This window comes from Sminthopsis crassicaudata, chromosome 5, assembly GCF_048593235.1.
Source record: "Sminthopsis crassicaudata isolate SCR6 chromosome 5, ASM4859323v1, whole genome shotgun sequence".
In the NCBI taxonomy this organism is placed as follows: domain Eukaryota; kingdom Metazoa; phylum Chordata; class Mammalia; order Dasyuromorphia; family Dasyuridae; genus Sminthopsis; species Sminthopsis crassicaudata.
In genome coordinates, this window is record NC_133621.1 from 79,833,462 (window position 1) to 79,860,573 (window position 27,112).

Here is a 27,112-nt window from a genome sequence, read left to right on the forward strand (position 1 = left end):
GATGACGTAATGCTCTTCTAAGGAAGAAGAATAGGTATTTTGGTACCCAACCAAACCCAAGGACAAGAGATTTACTTATTCTTCCTGTACCTGGCTTCTCCTGCCTCCATACCCTTGTATAAACTGTACCTTATTTCAGGAATGCTCTCCCTTCTCACCTCTCTACTTCTTGTTATCCCTACCTTCCCTCATGTGCCACTTCCTTCCAATGGCCTTTCCTGATTCTTCCAATTATCAGTGCCCCCTCCCATCATTATCTATTTATTCTCTGCTTACTTATCCGTAAATACATTTTATTCCTTAAATAGATTGTAAGATCTTTGAAGAAAATGATTATCTCACTTTCATATTTGTCTTCTCAGAACTTGACAGGGTACCTGGTACATAGCAGGCACTTAAAAAGTGTTTTGTTTTGGGGTGGCTTTTTTGGTTGATCAATAACTATGATTTTACCAATAAAAATTAATAGCCCTATCACTTATCTTTCCAATAGTTTAATGATAGCTGGGAGTCAGAATACCTAAGTTTCAAATCACTATTTCTACTGCCCACCCACATATATTTGTATTTTGATGAATATTGTATATATTTGGGGGTTTTTTTCTCTCTTGCTGTTAGTTTTCCCCACCAGCTCATAATGTCACATACTCCTTGTTTGTATATAATTCACTTTCCCATACATCTCTTTTGGATTAACTTTTCTCATTTTTCCATCATGCTTTTTTATTTCTCAAAAATGTGATTCAGTATTTATGAATGTTGGTTACCCTCCTGGTCTATAATATTTAATGGGGAGAAAGAAAATGCCTGTTGTCCTCTTTAACACTCCATACCTTACTCCATATTTCCATTTTATCCCCCTTTCGTGCTAATTCATAACTGACCCACTTCAAAGCCCTTTCATTTAGCTTTTCCTGTGAAGGCAAGGGTTCTAGAAAGATAAAAGATGTTTTATTTTATTTTTTAAAAGAATCTCTTTGAGAACATCATACTTTCTTTGAAAATAAGCTGAATTAACATTTGTCTGTCACTCATATTTACCTTTCCATTTTAAGTTGTTTTTGCCTGGGCTAACAAGTAATGTCTTTTTGGTCTTTTGGTTGAACAGCTGAAACAATTGTGAATGTATTAGATTTCAAGAAGGATGTTGGCCTCTGGCATGGGATACTGACGGTGAGTATGTGACCATTCCCTCTATGTCCCTGCCTTTCTCTTTTGTAAGCCTCATCTCATTCTGTACACATGTACAAATGGCCCTGCTCAGTCTTAAAATCAAGATGTTGGCTTGTGCTTCTGTTCGTGATTATATACATTCCTTCACATTTTTAAGGAAAGAAGATTCTTGCCTTTTAAAGAACAACAAAATTTACTTTGTCAGCTCATTCATCTCCTTACCAGGCAGGAAAGCCAAGATAGTCTCAGTGGCAACAGACTTTAGTCACTGACCCACATTTTGAGATTATAGCTGCTGACGGGAGCCTTTCTTACACTCATTTGTAGTTCAACAAATCCACCCCCACCTTGCTGTTTTTCAGAGCAGGAACTAATGTCATCTATTGCTTGTTTATATTAAGTTGACTTTCCCATGAATCTGTTTTGGATAAATTGTCCTTGACTGTTCCCTTATGCCATCTTAAAAAAAATGATTCTGTGTTTATGAATGTTGGGGGATCCAGTGTTCCAGGATGCTCAAGGAAAAAAAAAGGGAAAGAAAATGCCTCGAATTTAATTGTCCCATTTTCCATTGAAAACTCAGCATGAGTTGAACAGAAATATGTATCTTATTATTATGGATGTCGACTGATAGGTGATGACAATTCCAGAATAAAAGCATATTGTGAGGGAAATAAGCCTATGTGTTTGTTTAGCTGATAGCTTTTAAAAGCATATTTAGCATAACCACCCAGAAATTATTGTATGCCTATTTCATGTATAATAATAATTTTTACTTAATTTTTACTTCTCTCTTCCTCTTCTAATATTTTTCATAATTGATAAAAAGAGAAGATGAATAAAAACATGGGGTAAATTTGTCCAAGGAATTTAACCAGAATTGATCCAATAGTGAGAGGCAGAATAGAGATTGTATTGGACAGGGATATGAATCCCACTTCAGATACCAATTTTGTGTATGTGTGTGTATGTGTCTACAGAAAAGTCACTGAACCTTTCTGAGTCTGTTTCTTCTTCTGAAAAATGAGTATAATATTTGCTCTGTCTACCTCGCAGGGTTTTCTGTCAGGTCCAAATAAAATAATATTTGTAAAATTCTTTGCAAATCTCAAAGCACTGTGTAATTGCCAGAGGTTGTTATCATATTACTGTACTATATGATCGTATTATGTTATTGTGTTAGGTGCCACAACCAGCCTTAGCTTACTTATTTATTAATATGCTGTGTTTCTCCTCTAGCTATAACAGAGTTAATAAGATTTAGTAGTACTAATGAAAATAGCTCTCTGATTTACATGAATATTGTGTTCAATTCTTTATTATGTAAGGTGTCCCATAAGTCTTAGGGATACCTTCATATTCTGTATATAGGTGATTTGCTGTGTGCCCTCAAATAGGCCATCTTTTTCTGAGTTTCATTATCCCCTTTTACATATGAGGAAATGAATATACTATCAGTCTCCCAAGCTAATTGTGAGGATACATTGAAATAATATAGGTAAAGGGCTTGGTAATGAAGCTGTTAGGTGGCATTGTGTATAAAATTCTAGGTTTACATTCAGGAAGACCTGCATTCAAATCAACCCTCAGACAGTTAATTAGTTGTGACTCCAGTTAGCCTCGGTTTCCTCATCTGTAAAAAAAAATAAAGAAGTTATTCTCATTGACTTCTAAACCCCTTCCAACTCTGTATCTTTGGTCCTATGATCTTGTAGATTTTTAAATATCATTTTTAAATAAATGAATCAGAAAATATTAGAGTTGTAAGGTACAAGGTCATTTATCCTCTTAATTTAACATTTAAGGTATTTGAAACACTGAAGGGCAAGAGCCTTGGTCCAGGTTATATAGTTATAGTTATTGTGGTCCGCGTTATAATTTATCTGGGAAAATCTTGGTTTTAATTTCTTTATAACATTTTATCTCTTTGGCTGAAATCACCAATGTCTCTGTTGATTATAATACTGAATGACAGCCTGTAAGCCAGCAGGAGCTAGAAGGAAAGGGAGTTTAAAATCCCTTCTGAATTACTTTTCCCCTGGCAGAGGAAAAAGATAGTCTTCCTTAGGCTGGTTCTTTGTATCCCTTTCAAAGAGGAAGTTCATTCTTTGTATGGGGAGAAAAGAGTTCAGCTAGAAATCAGGGGACCCAAATAGTGAAATAAGACCTCTCTATTTGGTTATCAGTGACTTGTATATTGTAAGCAGTGTGTGTGTGTGTGTGTGTGTGTGTGTGTGTGTGTGTGTGTGTGTGTGTGTGTGTACAAATGCATATATTTGTATACATATATATGGACAGATATAGCTAGATATAATTATACATACATGTATTCATATATAAATACACACAAATGTGTGTGTGTGTGTGTGTGTGTGTTTGTGTGTGAGAGAGAGAGAGAGAGAGAGAGAGAGAGAAGCAAGCATAAAATTACATTAAGATTTTTTTGTATATCCTCTATATCATAGCTTCTTAAACTGTGGGTCATGACTGTGTATGGAATTGTATAACTGAATGTGAGGCTCATAAAATTATGATTTATTATCAGTAAATGGTTAATTCATATACTTATATGCCCAGGATGATGTAAAAATTTCTCAAGCAAAAAGGTGTTAGAAGTGGAAAAAGTTTAAGAAGCCATGATCTATATATGTAATTTCTCCCCCAAGTTGTTTTTTCATAATATGGTCAAAGCACAACTTTATTATTTTAAGAACTATGAATTTCCCCAATATGATTCATGCATATTCAAACATTTGTTCTCTAATTCCATTGGTGTAAGAGAGTCTGCTTTATAGTAAACAGTTAAATACTCTATTTAAAAACAAATCTGTTCCTTTAGCCTTCAGATTGTCTTTTGGACTTGATGTGTGATTTCATTAATATAGGGAATTCTCAATGAGGAAATAACTCTTCTCAGTGAAGCTAGGCACTTTTTTGTGACTTATAGCCTTAGAGAGTTGACTTCAATTTGCCATAAGGAAAAAAATTCATTCATTCATCCATCATATTCTCATTCTCTCTCTCTCTCTCTCTCTCTCTCTCTCTCTCTCTCTCTCTCTCTCTCTCTCTCTCTCTCTCTCTCTCTCTCTCTCTCTCTCTCTCCTTCTTCTCTCCCTTCTTCTCTCCCTTCTTCTCTCCCCTCCCTCTATAATATGTAAGGCCATGCATCAATTCATAAAGTTGATTGGAGGACTGAATAATTATCTGGATGATTAAAGCAAACCTCACATTTCTCCTCCTCTCCTTAGGGTTATATTTAATTAAAGGCACAAGACCAGAATGCTTAGGGATTGAAAAAGAGAGTTTTATAGCTAAAGCTACAACAGATCAAGCTTTAAGTATGGAAAAGCTATGTTATACAAAGGATGATAACCTCTTCTACTAAAGGAGGAAAAGAGAATGGGGCGTGTTATTGTTTGTCCTATGGTTTAGAAGAGGACATGACATCAGGGAGGCGATGCTGTGACATGCAAGTGAATAGGATTTAAATGAGGGAGGGTATGGAAGGTCACCTGTCTCACTTTCCCCTCCAGAGCCATTTGGATCCAGTAGCCAGATAAAGATCATGATGATTGGAGATGGTTCTTGATGATAGGAGGAAAAAACTAAAGAAGGAAAAAGGAATAGGGCTTAAGTACCATAAGAGGAATTTGAGTTAGACCTAGGGCATAAAAACAGATAACCTTTTGGCATTCTTTTTCAGTCCCAAGAGTGTCTAAAGTGATTAGCAAAAAGTTGTTCACAGATAGTGTCAGGGCCTCTAGAGGAATCAACAAGATGTTTACTTTGTGGAAATCTGAGCATAGCAAAATGGAAGAGTACAGAATTTGGCGTCAAAGATCCAGGTTCATATTCTGGCTGTGGTTTTTTTGACCTTGCATAAGGTCTTGTTTTGAAAACTATTGAACAGAGTGGATCAGAGAAACCTTAAATGCGATTTTCCTGAACACTTTGGGGAACCCAAGATCCTGTAAATTAAGGGTTTCTTCCACCTGTAATCTTAGTAGTTGGAAACCCACTATAAAGTAAATTTCTTACCAAGGGCTTAAATTGTTCTTCCCACAATGTCCCGGCATGTTTATTGCATCAATATGGTGGGATCTTCTCTAGATATTAATGTTCCGAAATCAATGAGTTTTCATCTCAATGTAAATTGTTTCATTTTTATTCCAGAGCGTCATGAATATGATGCATGTGATCAGTATCCCATATTCCTTAATGAAAGTGAACCCCCTTTCCTGGATACAGAAGGTCTGCCAATACAAAGGTAAGGACCTAAGAATTTCATTTCATTTTGAAATGTTACCAGGAGTTATCAGTTTGATTACCACCGAATTTAAGTACAGTCAATAATTACTATTCCACAGTTAGTTAGGATTTTCCATTCCCTGCCTTTCTGTTTTTGGAACATGTGGCCTGATCTGGAGCAACTTCATACTTTTTCATTAATATTTGTTTTGTTTTTTTTTCCAGCCAAAGTGGCTTGTGTCAAATCCAGGGACATGCATTGGGCATTAGTTGCACATCGTGATCAAAGAGATATCAACCTCTCTTCTCTCCGTATGCTGATAGTTGCTGATGGAGCAAACCCCTGTAAGTAATGTTCTTCTATCCTCAGAATTCTTTCCTCAGGGACAAAACCTACAGTAGAAATCCTCACATTCTTTGGACTTTACCACTTTCAATGATGTTTTACTTTTTAATCCTAATCATTACATTTTAATCATCATCATTTTGTTAAGACATAAAACTTAAAAGACAATTTGATCAAAAGATTTCTTGGGATGCAAGTTATTTTTTTATTTTTCTTGAGCAAATTCTGCAAAAAACTAATTATTTATATAATGTAAGCTATAATAAACCATTTTTTCTACTTGGAAAATAATACAGAAAAATTAAAACAAAATGTTTTGCTTTTCTTTTATACAAAATAACAAATGCTTTTGAGGTTCTTAAATAGAATGAGGCACAGGGCATGTACATTATTAATTGTGAATGATAGCACAAAAGGAGACTGGAAAGAAAAAATCTAAGCAAGCTGTTATGAGAAATTTGAGGGAGGAAAAATTACTTGTTCAGTTAAGCTAAGGAATGACTTAATGGAAGTGATAGTGTCTTTGTTGGGCCTTTTAAGAAGAAAGAAGCTTCAAAAGATGGAAATGGTAGAGATAAATAACCCTTCATGGAAACTGAGCTTCATTCTAAACAAAGATGGCAAAGATAGAAGGGGGATACACAGCAATTGTTTGACTGAAATGGAAAGTATATGAATTGAAATGGACTAAAAGTAAAAATGTGTAAATTATTGGAGTTACATCCAGGGAGACCATATACAGAAAGAAAATGGCCCAGAATAAAACCTTGAACAACATGTTAAAGGGAAAGGACCAGCTGATAAGCCAACAAAGAAGTCAGAGAAGGAATGGTCAAAAAAAAAAGAAGGAAAAGAAAAATCACAAGACTGTAGAGATGCTATAAGGAAGAAAGGAGTGAACAATCATGTAAAATGCTGCTAGAAGAGCAAGAAAATGAGAATGAGATCAAGGGAAAAATCAAAGCCTTTGGCTTTAATGATAAGATCATTAGTGATTTTGTAAGGAACTCTTACTAGGGGGATAGAGATAGAAATCACATTGTAGGGATGAATGGCTGATGGAGAAGCGGAAGCTATAAGTACAAATGTTTTTGCTTCCAAAAGCTTGTCACCTAAAAAATGAAGACAGATGATAGTAGCCTAGGTAGATTTTTAGGGTCAAAAAAAGGATTTTAGTTAGTTGTTTGTTTGGTTTGAAATGTAGAGAATGGAGCAACTTTTTAAGCCACAGAAAAAGAGAGCTAGTTGGCAGAGAGAAAATGAAGATTCATGAGAGAGTAAGTCTGATTGTTGGGGCAGGATTATGGAAGAGGCAGAAGAGAATATCACTCTAGTTAGAAGAGGAATGAGCTTTATCAAGAAGGAGTGTTGTATAGGCCAGTTCCAGTGGACTGGTGGAGAGAGCCATCTGCACCCAGAGAGAGGGCTGTGGGGACTGAATGTGGATCACAACACAATATTTTCCACAATATTTTCACTTTTTTGTTCTTGTTTGCTTTCTTTTTGTTTTTTTTCTCATTTTTTCCTTTTTGATCTGATTTTTCTTGCACAGCATAATAATTGTGGAGATATATATATATATATATATATATATATATATATATATATATAAGAATTGCACATATTTAACATATATTTGATTACTTGCTGAATTTGGAACACATGGTTTTGTGAGGGTGAATGTTGAAAACTATCTATGTATATATGCTGAAAATTAAAAAAAAAACTTAAAAAAAACAGAAAGAGCAGCATCTTTTCCTATCACACTGAAGAGAAGGAAAAGAAGAAAAGGAGAGATCCTTGAGAACTTTGGAGGTATATAAGTGGAGAGTCAAACCTATATGGATGGCTTCAAACATCCCAAAGAAAACTAAGCTTTAAGTACAATAAGATGCTTTTATGTAAATAAAATCCATGTAATAAAATCTATCTAAATAAATATTTTAAGGAATATTTTCTTTATTTAATTTTGAAGAGGAGTTGATTCAGATCTGCTCCTCCCTTTTAATGTGCTTATAAAAATTGCCAGATCAATTCCTTAACAAAAATTCCTTCATTGATCAGAAAAAAAAAATTATGATGATATAAATGGAAACAAGTCTACTTTTCAGTCCATGAGTTGTGGTCTTTTTACTATTAAATTTTGAAAAGGTGTTATTTCTTACTGCTGAATACATAGTACAGTATAAGAGGAGGCATTTTTTCCTTATCTAATTCCTTTTGTACATCAATTTCACCATCTTAGAATCCTATATCATGACATATTTTAATATATATAAATCATATTATTTCACTGCCCTGATTTTTTTTCTTTCTCTGAATTTTCTACTCCAGGGTCTATTTCTTCTTGTGATGCATTTCTCAATGTCTTCCAAAGTAAAGGCTTGCGACAGGAGGTCATTTGTCCTTGTGCTAGCTCACCAGAGGCTCTCACTGTGGCCATCCGAAGGTATTGGGTTACATTAATTAAAGTAGACAGCTTGTAGAACAACCGTGATGAAGCAGCTAACTCAACCCAAATCATATCAGTGTTAATATTCTGCTTGTAGAATAAAAAGACTAGATTCATCATTTCTCAGAACCAAAATTTGTCTATGGTTACCAGGTGACCAGGTAGGATTGATTTTGGAGTTAGAGAATTGTACTGTTGCATCATTATTATAAAATATGGGGAATATGAGAACTTGCATAATGCCAAAACATTACCATATATAAAGCAAAGCAATGAAAAAAATATTCACAAGTAGCTGTGAATTAATTTTTGCCACATATAACTTGTTTTTCTCCCTACAACAAACTCAACATATTATTATCAGAGCTGTTTTTCTTATTTCCTATTGCTCTTCCTTCCATTGTTTTTTGTGCATTTAAACAATTTTATTCAGTGCCCTTCTTCCTTTTCTGAAGGAAATGAATGTTGATTTTATTATGCTATTTTGTTTACCATGCTAATTGTTCCCCTGCTTAGATTACTTGGATGTGCATCAGTTTATATAACCCTTCCCAAATTTTTCTGAATTCTTTATATTTGCAATTTATTATGACACAATAATACTTTATGTCATTCTTATGCCACAATTTATTCTTTTTTTTAATTATCTTAACTAAAAAACATAGTAAAGAAAAAAAGAAATACAAAAGAAAATAAGATGAAATTTTAAAAAATTGTTATGTGCCCAGCAGAATACCAGAGAGGATTCAAAATATATTAACAGCATTATCATAGTAAGAAAGTATATGTGTTAGGAGAAAAATTATATTCATGGATGTCCATTTTTTTCTTCTCTTTGTAAATTGTTCTTTGGTTCTTTGCTGCACATTTTATTTGCATTATCCTTTTTTCCCCCTTTCATACCTCCCCACACCTAAAAGCAAGCTACAGTTAAAAAAATATATTTATATATACATATGTAGATATATACATACATACACATACTCACACACATACCCTCCACATACACACATATATTTTCCTATCCCCGCTAATTTTTTTAAATTTTAAATTCTGCTCCATAACTCGCTTTGCTATTACTTACCCCCCCAAGGGGAGAGAGAGGGAGAGGGAGAGGGAGAGGGAGAGGGAGAGGGAGAGGGAGAGGGAGAGGGAGAGGGAGAGGGAGAGAGAGAGAGAGAGAGAGAGAGAGAGAGAGAGAGAGAGAGAGAGAGAGAGAGAGAGATGCCTATTGAAGCCGATATGAATGTTTATTCTTCCTCTGCACCTCATTTGTATAATATGGTCACTATTTTTATTTTAACTCTGTCACTCTTTTTTTAGTTACCTTATTGTTGATGTGAATCTTAAAAATATGGTATATATGTCCTATGTAAAAAAAAAACACAGTTTGTCCATGTTGAATTCCTTAAAATTGATCTTTGATACTGACGCTTATAAAATGTTCTGTTAAGTTTGAATTTGGTTGATAGAAAATCCTGAAAATCTGCAAGTTCATTAAATGCCCACATTTCTCATTTAAAATTACAGATAATTTTCCTGGATATGATATTTTTGGCTGCAGGCCTAGTTCTCTTGATAGTATTTATGATTCCAGGACCTGTGGTCCTTTATTATGAGTACTGAAAAGTCTCATACAATTCTAATTGTAGCTCCTGCTTATCTGAATTGTTGTTTCTTGCAAAACTTTTTCTTTGATCTGGGGGATTTTGAAATTTGGCAATTCCTGTGTTTTTCTATCTAAGAGTCTATATCTCTCTGAGGTGATGGTTAGTGCATTTTTTCCTACTTTTCCCTAACATTCTATCATCCAGGACAATTTTCTTGGATTATTTCCTGTATTATAGTGTCGATGTTTTCTTTTTGGTCATAGCTTTCTGGCAATCCAATTATTCTTATATTTTCTTTTCTTGTTCTGTTTTCTAGATCTGTCAATTTTATTATAATGTGTTTCATATTCTTTTGTATTTTCTTATTCTTTATAATCTGTTTCAGTATTTCTTAGTCTCACATAGTTTTACTGACTTCCCCTTGCCCAATTCTAATTTGCAAAGCATTATTTTCATCTTTGGGACTGTATCTCCTTTTTAGTTGGCTAACTTTTTCCCCCCATAATCTTCTTGTTTTTCTTGGGTTTTCTTGGATTAATAAATATTTATTTATTTATTTTTTTTTTTACTTTTTACTCAGTGTCTCTCATTTTATTTTTAAATTCTTTTTTGCGTTCTTCTATAAATTCTCTTTAGGCAGGGAGCCATTTCACATTACTCTTTGGGGGTAAAAGCTTTTTTTTTTTTTTTTTTTACTAAAGTATCCTTTTCTAAACATGAACCTCAGTCTTCCCTTTTCCCATAATATGTTTCAAAGGTGAGATCCCTTCTTTTTTGCTGCTTCATTAAAAAAGAAAAAGTTGTATTAGTAAAAGCACCTGTAATTGTTGAGAAAGGGGATGCCTCAAGTTTCCCTTCTCCTCTCCCCTCTGACCAGAAACCCCAAATCAAGAGCTCCCCCTTCTTGCAAGTGTCTGCAGCCAGCAGCATCTTTGCCCCCTCCCCAGCCTCTCCACTCTCTAGGTGCTGATTCCTTCTGAGTTTCAGCAACATAGCTTGGCCTGGCATTCCCAATCACTCTAGGTTCATTCTTTCTTTCCAGACTCAGACTCCAGTCCAGTCAACCAACTGTCCAGTAGGTGAAAATCTCAGTGGTTCCTGCTGAGGTTCCAGCCATACCCAGCTAGCTTGAGGGATCCCCACTTGGTGTTTCTTTGGAGCTAGCTTGGAGGTGTTTGCACTTCAGGCCAGGTTAATCCCCAGCCCAGGGTCTTTCTTCAGATCTTAGATTATATTTGGAGGACCCATGTTCATCCCCAGGTCTAATTTTTCACCAATCTATGTTCACTTTGGGGGGGAAATTGGGAGAGCTTTAAATTTACCAAACTACTTTGTCATCTTCCCAGAATCCTCCCTACCACAATTTATTCTGCCATTCTTCCATTGTTGGATATCTGTTTTTGTTCTGTTTTTTGCTACTAGAAAAAATACTGATTTTAGATGCGCGCGTGCGCACACACACACACACACACACACACACACACACACTTTATATGCATGAGACCAAAGTCTTTGGAGTTATATGTCTAATTACTGGATCAAAGCGTTATGCCTATTTTAGTGACTTTTCAGTATGATTGTAAATTGTTTTCCAGAATTATTGAACCACTGCCCAGCTGCACCACCAGTATTTGTCTTTGCACAGCTATTCTAACATTTATCATCTTCATCTTCTGTCATCTTTCCCCATCTGGTGGGTGTGAGATGAAAACTCTGCCTTCTTAAAATATTTATTTCTCTTATTATTAATGATTTGAAGCTTTCTTTTATATCATTGATAGCTTGCATTTCTTTATGAGAAAAAAAGTACCTGTTCATTACCTCTGACCACTTATCTTTCTACAGGAGAAAAACTTATTTTTATAAATTTTTTTGTACAAAGTTATTAGTTTACTTTCTGGCATTCACTGTTTATTAATTTGGGGGAAAGAGGAAAAAATAAGTGATGAATACTGTAGGCCCAGTCAAATCCAGGCATTTTAACATGAAGTTGTTATGCTATCTTCAACTCTGCCCTCTGGAATACTGCACTGAACACATTTTGAAAAATGCTGATTTTTGGAACAGTAGAGCAGCTTGATAACACATCAAAGAGAGTCCTGGAATGTGATAAGCAGATTTTCTCTCAGCATGGGCATTAAATCTCCCAGGGTGATTTTACTAAGTCTAAGCATTATTCTCAATGTCCTTGGTCATAAGTCACCCCACCTTCACTGCCTTCTTCCTAGTGGTCTAGTATGGTGGTAGCTTTTTAAGAGCTTTGGGAAGGAGGTGGCTGAGTTTTTATTACGCTCAAGATGAGGAAAAAAAATTGAGCCTTATTGACTGTATATAAAAATAGAAACAGCCCTCCAAAACATTAAATCATCATTGTCACTTAAGTAGCTTCAGTTGTCAATTACCCCAAATGCCAAAAAACTAGATAGATATAGGTCTCAGTTATCCACACTAATGAGGGGAAAGGAGTATGTGGAAAATTCAATCATTATTTTTATTTGGGTCTTAAATGTTTCCTATAACTTGTCTTTACCAGGGCAGCATTTTTTCTTCCAAGTTATGTTTTATTTAGCCTAATAGGAGCATGAAACAAGAGAAGCTGAAGTAAGAAAGCCTAGTTTACTAAAGAGAGAAATTAAGGGAGATGATTTACCTGACTAAATGATTCTATTTTACAAAAGATTTCCTATAAGAGGCTGTTCCAATAACATTTCTTCTAGAAATACTAACTGTTGGTTTACAGGCTGGTCTTTATCAACGAGAGGCAGAGAGCTGCAGTCATTTAAAGCTAAACTGTTTAGACTCATGGTTAACTGGGAAGGAATAACCCCAATGATGAGTCAATATCTTTGAAACCACCATCTAAATTGGTGAGAAAATATGAATATATTTACAAAAATTCAGTATGTATTTTAACTTCTTAGGGATATAGTCACTGTATAAAGTGAGGCGTGATTTTACAGTTAACACTTACTTATAGTAATAAAGAAGAACTGGAGGTTAGGCAAAACAATAGCCCTCTCTTTGGTTTTGTAATGCGTATGTGTGAAAGGATTTAGTTATGTATATGTCTGTAGCAGTTTTGCTTTCTTGTTAGTAAGCATTTATTAAACAAACACTATGTGCCAGCCTCTATGCTAAGGCCTTCAGATAAGTAAAAGAGTCCATGCTTCCAAGAAGCTCAAAATCTAAATTTTGGAGATATATTGGAAATAACTCCACATAAACAAAATGTATTTAGGACAAATTGGAAATAACTACCAGAGAGAATACAGTAGCATTAAAGGGGGGGAATCAGGAAGGGCTTCTTATACAAAAAGGTTTTGTAACCTAGACTTGACAGAAGCCAAGAGAGCCAAGAAACAGAGACAGGGGGAGAGCCAGTGAAAGTACTCCCTGATGGAAGATGGAGCTTCTCCTTCCAGGAACAAAAAGGAGATCAGTCTCGCTGAGTCACAGAATACATGGAAGGAAAGAAGTATAAAAAGACCAGTAAGGGAAGAGGATCCAGGTAGTGAAGGGTTTTAAAACCTTGTTACATTTTGTTTAGAAAGATAAAAATAATTTCCTCCTGTTAAAAACAGAATATTATAGTATACTGGAAAGAAAACCAGTCTTAAAGTCAAGAAGACTTGAGTTCAAATCCACTTTTCTAACATATTCTCCCAGTTTCCCATTGGTTGCTCATCTGATGTGGTAGAGAAAGTTGTCACACTCCTGGTAACCTATGGGAGGAGGAATTAGCCTCTCAGCAGCTGGCTACCAAACCCAACTTCTGGGTTAATAGTTGGTCATGGGTGATTTGCAAAGTGAATAATTGAGAGTTTACTGAAATTCTTATTTCCTTATTGGTGATACTCAGAGGGAAATGAAAGTGACTTGAATGTGTTGTCAACTTTTGTTTTTTAGTCATTTTTCAGTCATGTCAATTTTCTTAGATTTGGATTTTCTTGGCAGAAGAGTAATTTGTCATTTCCTTCCTCAACTCATTGTACAGATGAGGAAACTGAGGCAAAGAGAGTTAAATAACTTTCCCAGGGTCACACAACTAATAAGTCTTTGAGGCCAGATTTGAATTCAGGAAGATGAATCTTCCCAACTCCAGACCTGGCACTCTTTCTACTAAAAGCCACTTTGCTGCTTTACTGGTATCAATTGGGGAGTAGAAAAAAGAAACAATAAAAGAAAAGATCCTGCCCATGTGACAAATAATTAAGATATCTTTCAACAAATACTTACCGAACAACAGTTATTGATTGCATGCTGTAATGGACACAGTGGGGAAGATAAAGAAAAAAAAGACCTTATAGTGTGGTCTGGGAGAAAAAGACTTAGCACAAGAAATAGAAAACAGTAAAAGACAATTTATCATTAAATTGCCAGTCAGGAAGGGAATTTAGGATATGTTCTCTGTGAACTGATAATTGAGAGCTACCTGGAGTTGTTACAGGGTTCCTTTTAGCTGAAAGATGCTCCTCTAGAGATAAGGGTGCAATATACTGGGGGTGTGATTTCCTTTGCATCATCAAGCCATCAGTTTGAATCCATAGACTCAATGAAGAAAGTAGAATTAACTGTATTACAGACACACCAACAAAGAGGAAATGAAGTATCAAATTCTAAGTAACTAAACATATTACCTGTGGCAATCCCTTCAGTGAATCCAGCTTTTATTTGTCATATATTTTATGTTATGCCTGCATATTCTTGTTATTTCCCATGTACTGTGAAGTGGAATTTAAGAAGACAGAGTAACACAGCTCATAGTCTTTCTACCTGTTTCCCAGGTAACAGACACAAAGTCTCTGAGCCAGGTTATATTCAGTAGAAGGAAATAAGTCATTGTCCCTGCAGAGCATGGTCTCAATACATTATAGCTGTTGGTGCTACATACAAAAGGATCTGATGGAATTAGCAGATGAAGGACTGCCAGTGTGGGACCATCATGATTACATCTTGGCTAACTTTTGTGAGGCAAGAGATTGTCCTAGATAGAACTTTCACTTTTCCTTGATCATATCCCTGCCTTTTTATCATAATCATCTTCTATCCATTATATGGAATACTAACTAGGCATCTGTGCAATGTTATCAAACCCTGTTGTCAGCTTCCCTCCTCCCCTTTTTATTTTGCAGAGCCCTTCATAGTATTTTTGGAGTTTTCCCTTCAAGGTTCTTTTTTAACAAGTCTCATAAATCTTGTGTGATTTTATCTTGCTTTCATCCGATCTGGAGCAGGTTAAAAAAATAGCAGCAGTGTGCATTTATATGGTACTTTAAGGTTTACCAGGTGCTTCATATAGCTCATTTGATACAGTGGATGATAATGGAAAGACAGTAGAGTGTGAGTTGGCAGATGTGAGTTCTAAGATAAGCTGTGTGACTGGACAAATCAGTCCAACCAGGTGGAAGACAACCAGGAGAAAGCATTGTCACAGAAACTGAGAAGGTATCCAGAAGGAGAAAGTAGTGATAGAAGTTACAGAAAGGCCATCAAGATAAAACATTTTCAAGTCATTAAATTTAGTAATTAGGAGGACAGGGCTGACCTGGGAGACAGTAGTTTCAGTGGAATGATGGGAATAGAAACAAGATTGTGAGTCTTGAAGAAATTGGGGCAACAAGTGCCAACCATTCTTTCTGAAAGTTTGTTAATGAAAGGGGTGGGGAAACAAGTTTTGAGAGGTGCCAAAGTCAATATATGGGTTTAAATTTTTTTTTAGTTTTTTTTTCCCCTTAAATAGAAAAGGTTCATTGAGATTGATGAAATGAGACAACCATTTTAGAGAGAATGAAAGTAAAAGAGTAAATGGTCATTTCTATGTCATGAATTTGTAATTGAAACAAGATTTCATGAATAATGGGGGGATACCAGTAATTTAATTCAATGTAGTAAACATTCATGAAACACCTATTATGTTCCAGACTCTGCTAGTTTCTGAGAATTCAGAAATCAGCCTTTGCTCTCAAAAAGCTTACATTTTCCTGGAGAAAACACATAAGCAAATATGTCAGTACTAAATATAAATAATGTTTTCTGGAAGGGAGTGCAAATAGCTGGGGGAGTCAGAAAGTTCAAGTGCAGGAAAAGACCTTTGGCCTTGAGGGAGCAGAGAATTCTAAAAGGCTGAGGTAAGACATTAGCAGGCAGTTCTGTTCCCCCTCTGAATCTGAGAGTCTCTATTCTGCTTAGCCTCTAACCCTTCAATGCAACTTTCTTATTCTCTTATCTTCCTTCCTTTTCTTTTTTTTTCTTTTGGGAAAAAGCTAACCTGTGCCCTTCCTTTTTAACTTTTTAACATCAAAAGCAACAGGTTAATAATGCTTTAGAGTTTCATCCTACCTGAATAAGCTACAATAAAGAAATAAAGATTCACCTGTTTCATACAGGGCACCATTATATGCATGAAACAAGGGGCCCCTGGTTGTGAGTTTATATCTGCAACCAAGTGTCATGCACTCAATTAACTGGATTTGCCCCTGGTAACAAACAATGCAAACCATTAGAGAATATGGCCAACCTCGTGAAGAAAAACAATACTGAGCTATCTAGTGTCCTCAGGCTACTGGCATATTATGAATGTCATTTTTGCTTTGTCCTCCCTTTAACCAAACTGAAGTTCTTTAAAAATGTTTTCACATATTTTAAGCTGCCCTCAAAGCTTCTGGGTTGGCTACTCTAAAATGAAAAATGGAAGGGCTGCTAGCAATTCTCCAGGTGCCCCTTGCCTTGCTGTGTTCTATCATTTCAGAATTGATGATGTTTTGGGTTAGTGTAAGGTTTTCCCTGAGGATGGTGCAGGAACTTTGGAAGGCTCTGGGAAGCTCCTTTGGTTCCCAGGACTATGTCAGTTATATAAGGAGAATTATCCTTCTATTATGCTCTAGAATTTTGAAATTAAGATAGGGTGGACAGCAAAAAGCATTGAACTACATTATCATTTCAAACTATTTTGTGTTACATTCCCAATTACTTTTTAATAAAATTAATTTTTGCTACTATTATTTGCTTTTGCATCTCCTTCATTTTCTACTATATCCTCTTTTGTCCCCAAGTTACCCCTTATAATGAGGAATAAAAGAAGAGAATAAACAAAAAACAAAATAGTTAAACGACACTCAGACATTAAACAATGCACAGCATTCCCTACCCATAAACCTGTTATTCTGCAAAATGGTGGAGAGAAGCCACTTTTCTTAGGGGCAGATTTTTTGGCATTGCTATTTTATGGCTCAGTTTCAATTGTTTTCTTGTTGTCCTTCTGTCCATTTACATGTTCCTTCTAGTATTTCACTACACTAATGTACCACAACTCATTTATCCATTTATCTCTTCTAGAACTTTTAGGCTGCTTCCAGCTTTCTTTGCAATTGTGTCAAATGCTGCTATGAAAATCTATTAATGAACTAGCATGTGTGTATGGATGTGTATATGTGGTTATCATAGCAATAGCAATCTATATGGAAAAAGCTATACATAGTACCAACAACAACAATCACCATCCCATAAATGCAACCTGAATGTCACATTTTCCAACTATCATTTGGGGTTTAAAATTCTTTGTGGCCGACGAGGTACTAAATTCCCTTCCCCACTCCTTCAAAAGAGACAGAAAATTGAAATGGAATAAATGGGACCAAAGAAAGGAAAAAGGGTCCTTGGTTTTAAAATCAGGCAGGATTGCTCTTTGATATGGTCTCAGATGGTTAGGACTCAATGATTTCATCAGTTTGAGTACTATAATCTTAGGGAAACACACAGCCAGCTGTCTCTCAGTGTAGCCTGCACATAGAAACAAATGGAAGTAAAAACAAAACATTAAAGTACAGTAAAATTTATACATCTTTTTAGTGTTAACCTGGGAATAAGATGCCTAGCAAGTACTTCAAAACATGCATTGAGCATTAGAAATGTTAAAAACATTAAAGTTTCATCTACAGGAATATTCAAAGTTTGTTTTTAGAAAGTACTTAGAGTCATTCAGTATTATTACTACATTGTTACAGTAAGGATGTAGTGAGGATTTTGTAGACACTATGGACTAGCTCTATCAGATTACCAGGGCAAATATTTGTTAAATATACACAATTCTGAGACACTGAATTAACTGGTATTCTCCATTTAGGGATTGTTGAACATATTCAGAGTAAGAAAGGTAGTTTTATGGGAGGAAATATTAGTAGTTTTTAATATTTTTTCTTTTTTAAAAATTAGTATCACTTGTTTTCATTTCATTTTCATTTCCCATTATGTCTACCCTCCCCAATCTAGAGGCATTACTTATAACAATATATATTAAATTAAAGAGGGGGGAGTTCAACAAATCTAATCAATACATCAAAAGAATCCAATAATATACGGTGTTCCACAGCTACAGTTTTTGTTATTGTTGTTCAATTGTTTTTTCAGTCTTCGATGATTCCCATTTCAGGATTTCTTGGTAAAGATCCTGGGTTGCTATTTCCTTCTCCAGCTCATTGTAAATATGAGAAAACTAAGGCAAGCAAGTTAAATGACTTGCCCAGGGACATACAGTTAGTATTTGAGGTTATATTCGAACTCAGGAAGATGAGATTTTCTGACTCCTGGCCTCGCATTCTATCTATTTGCTGTGCCACCTTAACCCTCACAGTAACACAGAATAAAGAAAGGAGAGAGGAGGTACATTCTCAGGTGGACCAATCATTTAAAAATTATTTCTCCTGCATCAATTTTCAAAGTCAGTTGTTTTTCCAATAAGATATTTCACAGATTTCTATTTTTTTATTCTTTTGGTTTTATTTCATTGTTTCATAAAGTCATTAGTTCCCATTTGCTCAATTCCAATTTTTAAGGAATTATTTTCCTAGTGAGCTTTTGTACTTCCTTTCCCATTTGGGCAATTTTGTTTTTTTAAGGTATTCTTCTGGTTAGCTTTTTCTATTTCATTTTTTACCACTCTCAATTCTCTTCCTAATATTCCCTCTATCTCTATTACTTGATTTTTAAAATCTCTTTTGAGATTTCTATTACCTGAGACCAATTCTTATTTTTTTAGTAGGCTTTGACCATAGAAACTTTGGCTTTGTTTTCTTCTGAGTGTATGTTTCAATATTCCTTATCAACATAGTAATTTTCTATGGTCAGAATCTTTTTCTCTTATCCCTTCATTTTTCCAATTTATAATTTGCCTTTTAATTCTTTAAGTAGGGCTCTGTTTCTAGGGTGGAGGGTGCGCTGTCCCAAATTATGTGTAATTCAACAGAGTCCTTCCTCAGTGCTAGTAAAGAGATTTCCTGTGAGCTGAGGAAGCTGCCATTGTCACCATTGCTAATGCCCATTCCTGGTTTCCCTACTGACAAACCTTTCCTGCAGATTTTCTACATTGTCTTTGGCTAGAAAATTCTTCCACTCCATCTTTTTGTGTGTTCTGATGCTCCAGAAATTGAATCCTTATTTAAAGGAAAGGAGCTATTTGGGGAGAACTGGGTAAGTCCCTTCCTTTTACTCCACCATCTTGGCTCTGTTTGGGAGGTACATTTTCAGATCTCTTCTTCAGGACCAAAGTTGATCATGTGTAATTATATAACATTCAGTTTAGTTTATTTCATTATTGCTTTTTCCTTTTACATTCTCATGGTCATTGTATATCTTGTTTTTCTGGTTCTTTTTCTCTTTACATCAATTAGTATAAATCATGCTTCTCTTTGGTATGGCCTTTTCATCTGAAATATTACATTCATTATGTTATATCTGCAGCATGACTAATGTTTCTGGGTCTATGCAATATTGTAGATACTTTTGTGATATCTATGTCAACTTGTTTGTTACATCTGTCAGTTATCTAATACCTCTTAACTTGGCAATGAAGTAAATTTATGTTAACTTGTCCAGTCAATCATTCAGTATTTATTAAATACATCCTATGTGCTATACACTGGAGATACAAAGACAAAAATAAAACTATTCCTTCTCTCAAGGAGCTTGCATACTATGTAGAAAACAATGTGTACATAGAATTATGTACAAAATAAATATAAAATGATTGTGAAATAGGGGTTCTAGCACTCACTCACTCACAGTTCTGCTTATTATAGCACATAATATTACACTGTTCCAATGGCTTTACACTATACGTTGCCATATTATTAGGATGGTAGTGTTTGATTTCTGGATATGTTTGTTCTTTACTGTTTTCCTAATGAGACTAACATTCTTTCCTTACCTTCCTTTCAGTTCCTTTGTTTCGAGGAAAGACAGGCATTTCCTTTCTTCTATTGTTACTACTATTGCTAGTAATGATGATAATAATAATAATAATAGTATTTCAGTAGCACTTTGTTTTGAAAGTACTCTGCAAATATTATATTTTCCTCATAACAGTCTTGGGAGATAGGTACTGTTATTATCCACATTTTACAAGAAGAAGTAGGAAAACGTCTGAATTGAAATTTAAATTAGGTCTTCCTTACCCCTGGTCTAGTGCTCTGTCCACTTGTTACATAGTTATTTAGACTTTAACACAGAAAGTACATGTCCTTATAAACTGTTCCCACAATAACTCTCAGGTGGTTTGACTAGGACTGAAATTGTAATTAACACTTCCTTATTGACAAGGATGGATTCCCAACTTCTCTAGATCTTCACTTTCAAGTTGATGTAAAATTGCAGCAAGTCCCCTTTTCCAGAGGAGTCATTGAGAGTGACCAGAGCACTGAAAAATGCTTAGGATTTCAAGACTGTGCACACATCCCTTGAAATTGTAACTTTCAAAATGAGGCAGCAACATCCATAGCTGCATAGTCTCTCCTTCTTTGGAAATCAAATATTACACCATAGACTTCAAGTTTCCAACATCAATATTGTCTATAAAAGGAAAAGCAAACCAAGTTAGACTTGGGGAATTGCCAAAGAAGCTATTTATTAAGATGATTCCATCCAGGTCTTACCATGTTGCATGTTTCATCTTGTTATTAATTAGGCATCTCCTAAATCATGGGATGGATTCAAAACTCTAGGAGCCACAGTGAAGATAATTTTTGTAACTTCCCACATGTAGAAAATATACTTGTGACCTCACAGGATCATTAATTTAGAGTTAAAAGTGACCTTAGAAACCATTAAGTCAAACCCCTGTCTATAGAAGACAAGACTGAGGTACAAGGTTTTTAAGTGCCCAGAGACACATGGTTAATAAGTAACTTAGGAGGGATATGAATCCAGGGCTTCCTGACTCCAAGGTCTGTCTGTGCTCCATTTGCTGTGTCTTCTTGTCATGCTGAATTATTTTTTTTCCTTTTTTAAGTAATATTTTTTCCAAATACATGCAAAAATATTTTTAAATTCACCTTTACAAAATTTTGTGTTCCAAATTTTTCTCCCCCTCAAGACAGAAAACAATCCAATATGTTAAACATGTCATACTGAATATTATAGTCTACTTAAACTAAACCTTTTTATATCTATATTTTTAGTCTGTTATGTGCTAGCATGTCTATTGATGAATATCTGAGAGGAAATCTAACCTAGTGGATAGACAACCAGTCTTGGAATAAGGAAGACCAGGTCCTACAAGACTTCAGACAATACTGTCTGACCCTGAGCAAGCCAATTTTCAGCATCCCTAGGCAACTCTGTAAGATGATAGATTGCAGAACAGTTATTGACCTACCTAGTAAGAGGAATCTTATTACTATAAAATTTCTGCAATCACATATTTGGGTCCATATGAACACATATGTGCATATTATAAGCATATGTATATGTTAATATATATACACATATATATACAGTATGTATTTTGTATAAAATATGTAATATATAGTATATGGCATATTATATATATGTATATGTATTTATGGAATATGTACATATATATTCACAAATTCAAAAATCTCTATATATGTGTATGTATGTCTATGCATATATGTATATGTATATACACAATGCAGAGATGTGATTTTATTCTGTTGGTGGTTGGTGATTCTCTACACAAAGCTATATTTTAAACTCCTCCATGACCTAATAAATTATTTTTGAGATTTATCATGGTGAAAAATTATCCTTTGGTCTATCTGATGATGAACTTCCTGGAATTCAGATTTCTTGGTCCTTGGCAAACACAATTCACATCCTTCAAACCTTACTTTGAAACCTTCCCATTTCACTAGAGCTGACAAAATATACACACTCAGTATAGTTGCAGAAATTTCAAAGACACTTTCATCTAAGACTGAAGCAGTAGATTAGAATTTAAGTAATCTACATAGAATATGTATATATATTCTCTATTTTTCACTTCTAAAATTTTAATTTCTGCAAAAAATCCACCTTAGGATGCAAAGTTAATTTGCTTTAATACATAATAATAAGAAATAAAAAATTACTTAGTTAAAATACATAAAGCAGCAGCAATAATGATAAAAATAACAATTAGCATTTATATTGTACTTTATCATATAATATAATAGAATGCATAGATTAGGCATCCAGTGAGTACTTTGAGAAAACTGCCCAGGCTGTGGATATTAATGATCTTCCCTGGAAAGCATTAAGCATGGTCTGTGTCCGTAGCCCAGTGTTAGTTCAGTGTTGTTCTACTTTCTTGATTTCACTACATAAACAGAAAAATATTCTTTAGGAATACAAATCTTGATGATTATAATATTTGTTGAGATTTGTAAGAATTAACAGACCATAAATGCCTATGTGGAAGAGAATATATCAGTTTAAAAAATAATAATTCACATTTATATGATTTTATAGTGTCTCATGTATGTGTTTTCATTCAGTTCTCATGATAACTCTATGATGAAAATAATATTATCCCCACTTTATAAATAAGCAAATTGAAGTTGAGAGTGGTAAGGAACTTAAGCCAGGATCACAGAGTTCATTAGGAGAATCTGAGGTGGGATTCAAACCCAGACTTTCCTGACTCTAGCATAATACCAGACTACTACATTTAAATGGGTATGACATTTTAGGTAGATGATAAATCAGAAAAAAGACAGCAGCAGGTCATGTATTCATTCATCCTAGCCAGTCCAAAATGTAGACAAACTAGACACCTAATTATGGCACTCACCTAAATTGATACATATACGTGTAGTGGTAGTTCAGTTATTATAGTTGTGTCCAATTCATTGTGACCCCATTTGAAGTGTTATTAGCAAAAATGCTGGGATAGTTTGGCCTTTCCTTCTCCAGCTTATTTTACAGATGAGGAAACTGAGGGTTAAGTGACTTGATCAAGCTCACCAAGCTTGTACGTGTCTGAGAACAGATTTAAGTCTTCCTTACTCCAGGCCTAGGATTCTATCTACTCTACCATGAAAGTGGATAGCAGAAGAGAAAAATGGGAGGAAAGGAGACCAATTAGCATGCAATTGCAATATTTCAGGAAGGAATTGAAGAAATCATAGACTAGGGTGGCAGCCCTGCGAGTAGAGTCAGAGTCAAATATGAAAGTTGAAATGAATATAGAATCCACAAGGTTTGGAAAAGACAAATATTATTCTGAGTTTGTGATCCTATAATTCCCCTTTATATGAATAAAAAAGTTACAAAGAAGATCTTTGGGGACAAAGATACTGAGTTCTGTTTTGGATATGATAAGCATAAGGCATTTACAGGACATCTCAATGGAGATGTTTGTTGGCAGTTGATGGTGTGATCTTAGACCTGCTTAGGATTCTCATCTTATGGAAGCTCATCTGCCCAGATATGTTAATTGAACCCCCCTAGAACTGATAAACTCGCTTAAAGAAGGAATGTAGAAAATGAAGAGAGCCCATGACAAAACTCTGACTGTGAAAAGAGTGTGAGAAGTGGCCAAACAAGGAGAAAACAACATCGTGAAGACCCATGAGTCAACATACTAAGGAGATCAGGAAGGATAAGGTCTGAGATTTTTAAAAAATCAGATTTAGCAATAAAGAGATCATTGGTGACCTTGGAGAGTAGTTCATTTAAAGTGCTTCACAGACCGATTCCTTCTGACTCTTCAGTCTTTTTACCCTTTACTCTCTGTTCTGTATTCTATAATCCCGCCATAATGGCCTGCCTGGTGCTCCTGGCACCCAACAATCCACTTTCCATCTTGCATTTGCACTGACTTCTCTTCCTCCTTGTTTTTCCTCTTCTCTCAGAATATCAGGCTTTCTTCAAGACAGCCCCGCTGCTTCCTTCTGCTGGCCTTTCCCAGTCTGCCAGATGCTAGCTTTCTGCTCTAAAGTCACTTTCTTGAATATATCCTCTTGGTTTATGTATGGTGTGCCCCATTGAAATATAAGGTATTTGAGAGCAGTAACTGTTTTTATCTTTCACTGTATCCCCAGCACTTAGGAACTCATATGTGCTTAACGAATGTCAATTGATTGAGATTAAAGCTTGATTACAAATGAAGGAGAAATGAAAGGGAAAATGAGAAGCTGAAGACAATGAATATAGATGGGCTTTTCTAGATTTTTTTGTGAAAGGGGGAGACAGGAATGTAAGTATATATAGTGTGTAAAAGTACACATGTACAATACACACATAAATGTGTGTACATATAGTAAAGGGGATGATTGAGCTAAATTAAGGTTTTTGTCTTGTAGAGGAGCACTAGGTTTGTTTGTAGGCATCAGGAATAAAGCTTATGAATAAAAAGAGATTGAAGATTAAATAGAAAGTGATGATCAAAGTTGCAAACTCCTGGAGGAGAATAGGAATCAAGGGCACAAGTAGAAGGGTTGGCAAGAAGGGCCATCTCTTCCTTAGAGGAAAAGAGAATGGGGGGAGTGGTAATTAGAGGAATGCTCAATAGCCATGAGCAAGAACTTTCCAGTTGTAGATCCCCAGAACTGAATATAAGCTATGATGGAACTGAGTTCCACAAATCCCACATGGAAATTAATCTCATTACCACCTTTTCCTTTCCTTCCAAGTTGTGGTTAGGGGTAGACAGAATCATCTCTGTGGGATTTTATTTAGGAAAGATTGGATCACTAAATCTCTTTTAGTGGCAGGAGACCTCTCAGCTTGAGGCAGTGAATCCCTATGTCATTTTTGATGATGATTAGAAAGATGACTGGAGTCGCAGGACTTTGCCAGAGTATATATAGCAGTGCTTGCTGTTATTCAGGCTTAGCATCAAGGGGACAACCACTAATTTCGTCAGTTTGGAAGGAACCCAATTTTTATACCATTTCCATTATCACTACTGCAAATATAGAGCAAAACTTTTAAGACCAAATGACACTAATGGCAGCAACATTGGCATGTCATGCTGTGAGAAGCTTAAGACTTTCCCAACTCAGTTGACCCATATGACCAGGGATGGAATTTGTGGATTGCATGGAAGAGCTATTTCCATGGCAATCGGAGGTAAAATCGAGCATTAGGAGCCTTTGAAGACTGTCTTTTGGGGATGATGGGGCCTAAAAACGTTTTTAATTGAAATAAAACTGTTTTGTAAATTTTTAACATTCATTTTAAAAATTTTGAGTTCTGAATTATCTTCTTTACTCTCAACCCTCTTAAGAAGACAAGAAATGCTATATCAATTAATCAGACTTCTGAAAAATGTTTGTGTGCACCTGTTTTAAACCCCTTCTGATATCATTTTGCCTATTATTGTAGTGTGCTCTCTGTGAAGGGCATAATAGAGCGAGTCTCACTAATGGCTAAAGTACTGGACTTAGAGATGGGTAGGACTGGGTTGAAGATCTGATTCTTAACACTTGTGGGAAATGTGACCATGAATTGGACTGGTTGGCCTTTAAAATCCTGCTAAGCTCTAAATCTTTGATCATATGATCGTAGCATGCCATTTTATTTCTCTGATAAATATTGGCAAGAGGTAAAAAAAAATCCAGAAAAAAACTAAAGTAACTGTTTACAAATTACAAATTACATTAGATTTCAAGGTACAAAATAAGATCAAGACTGACAGATTGTTAGCTTTTAAAGATAGTACTTGAGTGAATTGGTTCACTTGTGTCTTAATAAAACCATGTCAAAAAAGGATTGTTTTTCAAAATGTGTTAATGTCTTTAAACATATCTTGCTAACACATGGTGGGAACAAGTGGTGATGAATGCCTTTTGTAATTGGACATACCATTTAGACTATCCCATTGTACTAAGTTTCCCTTAATATAATTTGGCACATTTTCTAATAGTAGCTTTGAACAGTCATCATTGGTCACTTTATTTAACTTGGAAATCTTGTTAGTAATGGAAAACTGGCAGCTGGGTACAGTGGATGGAGCCTTGGGCCTGGAGTCAGGAAGATCTGAATTCAAATATCCTCTCAGACATTTAGAAGCTTTGACTCTTAACTTGGGCAAGTGAGAATCCACATCAGGATCCTCAACTGTAAAATAGGGACAATAATAACGCTTACCTCCCAACTTGTTGTGAGGATCAAATTAGATAATATTTGTGAAGTGCTGAACCTTAATAAGTACTGAATAAATGCTTTTCTTTTCCTTTCCTTCCTCCCTTCCTTCCTTGTTACTTTCCTTTTTTTCTTTCCTTCCTTCCTCCCTCCCTCTCTTCCTTCCTTCTTTTTTTCCTCTCCTTCCATCTTTTCTTCCAAAACTTTATTGTCTAATCTCTCATAACCTCCCATATTTCTTAAATCATTTTACTACTTTTTTTCTATCAAAGTAGGTTAGATGACCTTTAAAGTACCTTTCAAATTCTAAAATTTCATAAGATTAGAACACCTGTCAGCTCCCAATTTCATTATTGTTTCCATTTCAGGTAGAAGTCAGGAAGTGTACAAATTGGGAAACAAATTCAATCACATTCTCCATAACTGGTTCATTATGAACTATTATTGCCACATAGAAGGGATGTGATTAGTGAAAAGAAGCCATTGATTTTTTTATTGGAGTCGAATACATTGACTCTACTGCTTATATTGTGACCTTGGGCAAGTCAAGTTACCACTAGGCCTCAAATCTCTCATCTGTTTAATAGGAAGGTTTGTACTAGATCATTTTAAGGTCTCTGTGCTAAACTTCTCTGAACTTGTTGCTTCATCTTTAAAATAATAAATAAAGATACATAGAAATAGAGATAAAGCCCTAGGTAACTCAGGGAACTTGCTGTAAGAAAAACACTTTGTACACCTTTTTGATGTTAAATAAATATTAGGTTTTTATAATTATTATTCAGTTCAGTTTCACAAACACTTATTGTTTATTAAGTGGGCAAGGTGCTGGACATCAAAGTCCCTACCCCTGAGGAGTTACATTCTACACACATAGCATAACTAAAATTCATTTTAGAATATTTAACTTGTAAAACCACAAAT

At 35.1% G+C, this 27,112-nt stretch overlaps 1 protein-coding gene across 8 annotated transcripts in view; it reads left to right on the forward strand.

The window, feature by feature from the left end:
* The window catches only part of DIP2C (disco interacting protein 2 homolog C), a 578,672-nt gene that overhangs the window by 416,620 nt on the left and 134,940 nt on the right, over positions 1-27,112 (forward strand). For all 8 annotated transcript variants that reach the window (XM_074267256.1, XM_074267253.1, XM_074267254.1 and 5 more), the window contains 4 exons: positions 1,109-1,173; positions 5,347-5,440; positions 5,647-5,766; positions 8,102-8,216. In XM_074267256.1, the coding sequence (XP_074123357.1) occupies positions 1,109-1,173; positions 5,347-5,440; positions 5,647-5,766; positions 8,102-8,216 (394 nt within the window). The remainder of the gene's footprint in view (positions 1-1,108; positions 1,174-5,346; positions 5,441-5,646; positions 5,767-8,101; positions 8,217-27,112) is intronic.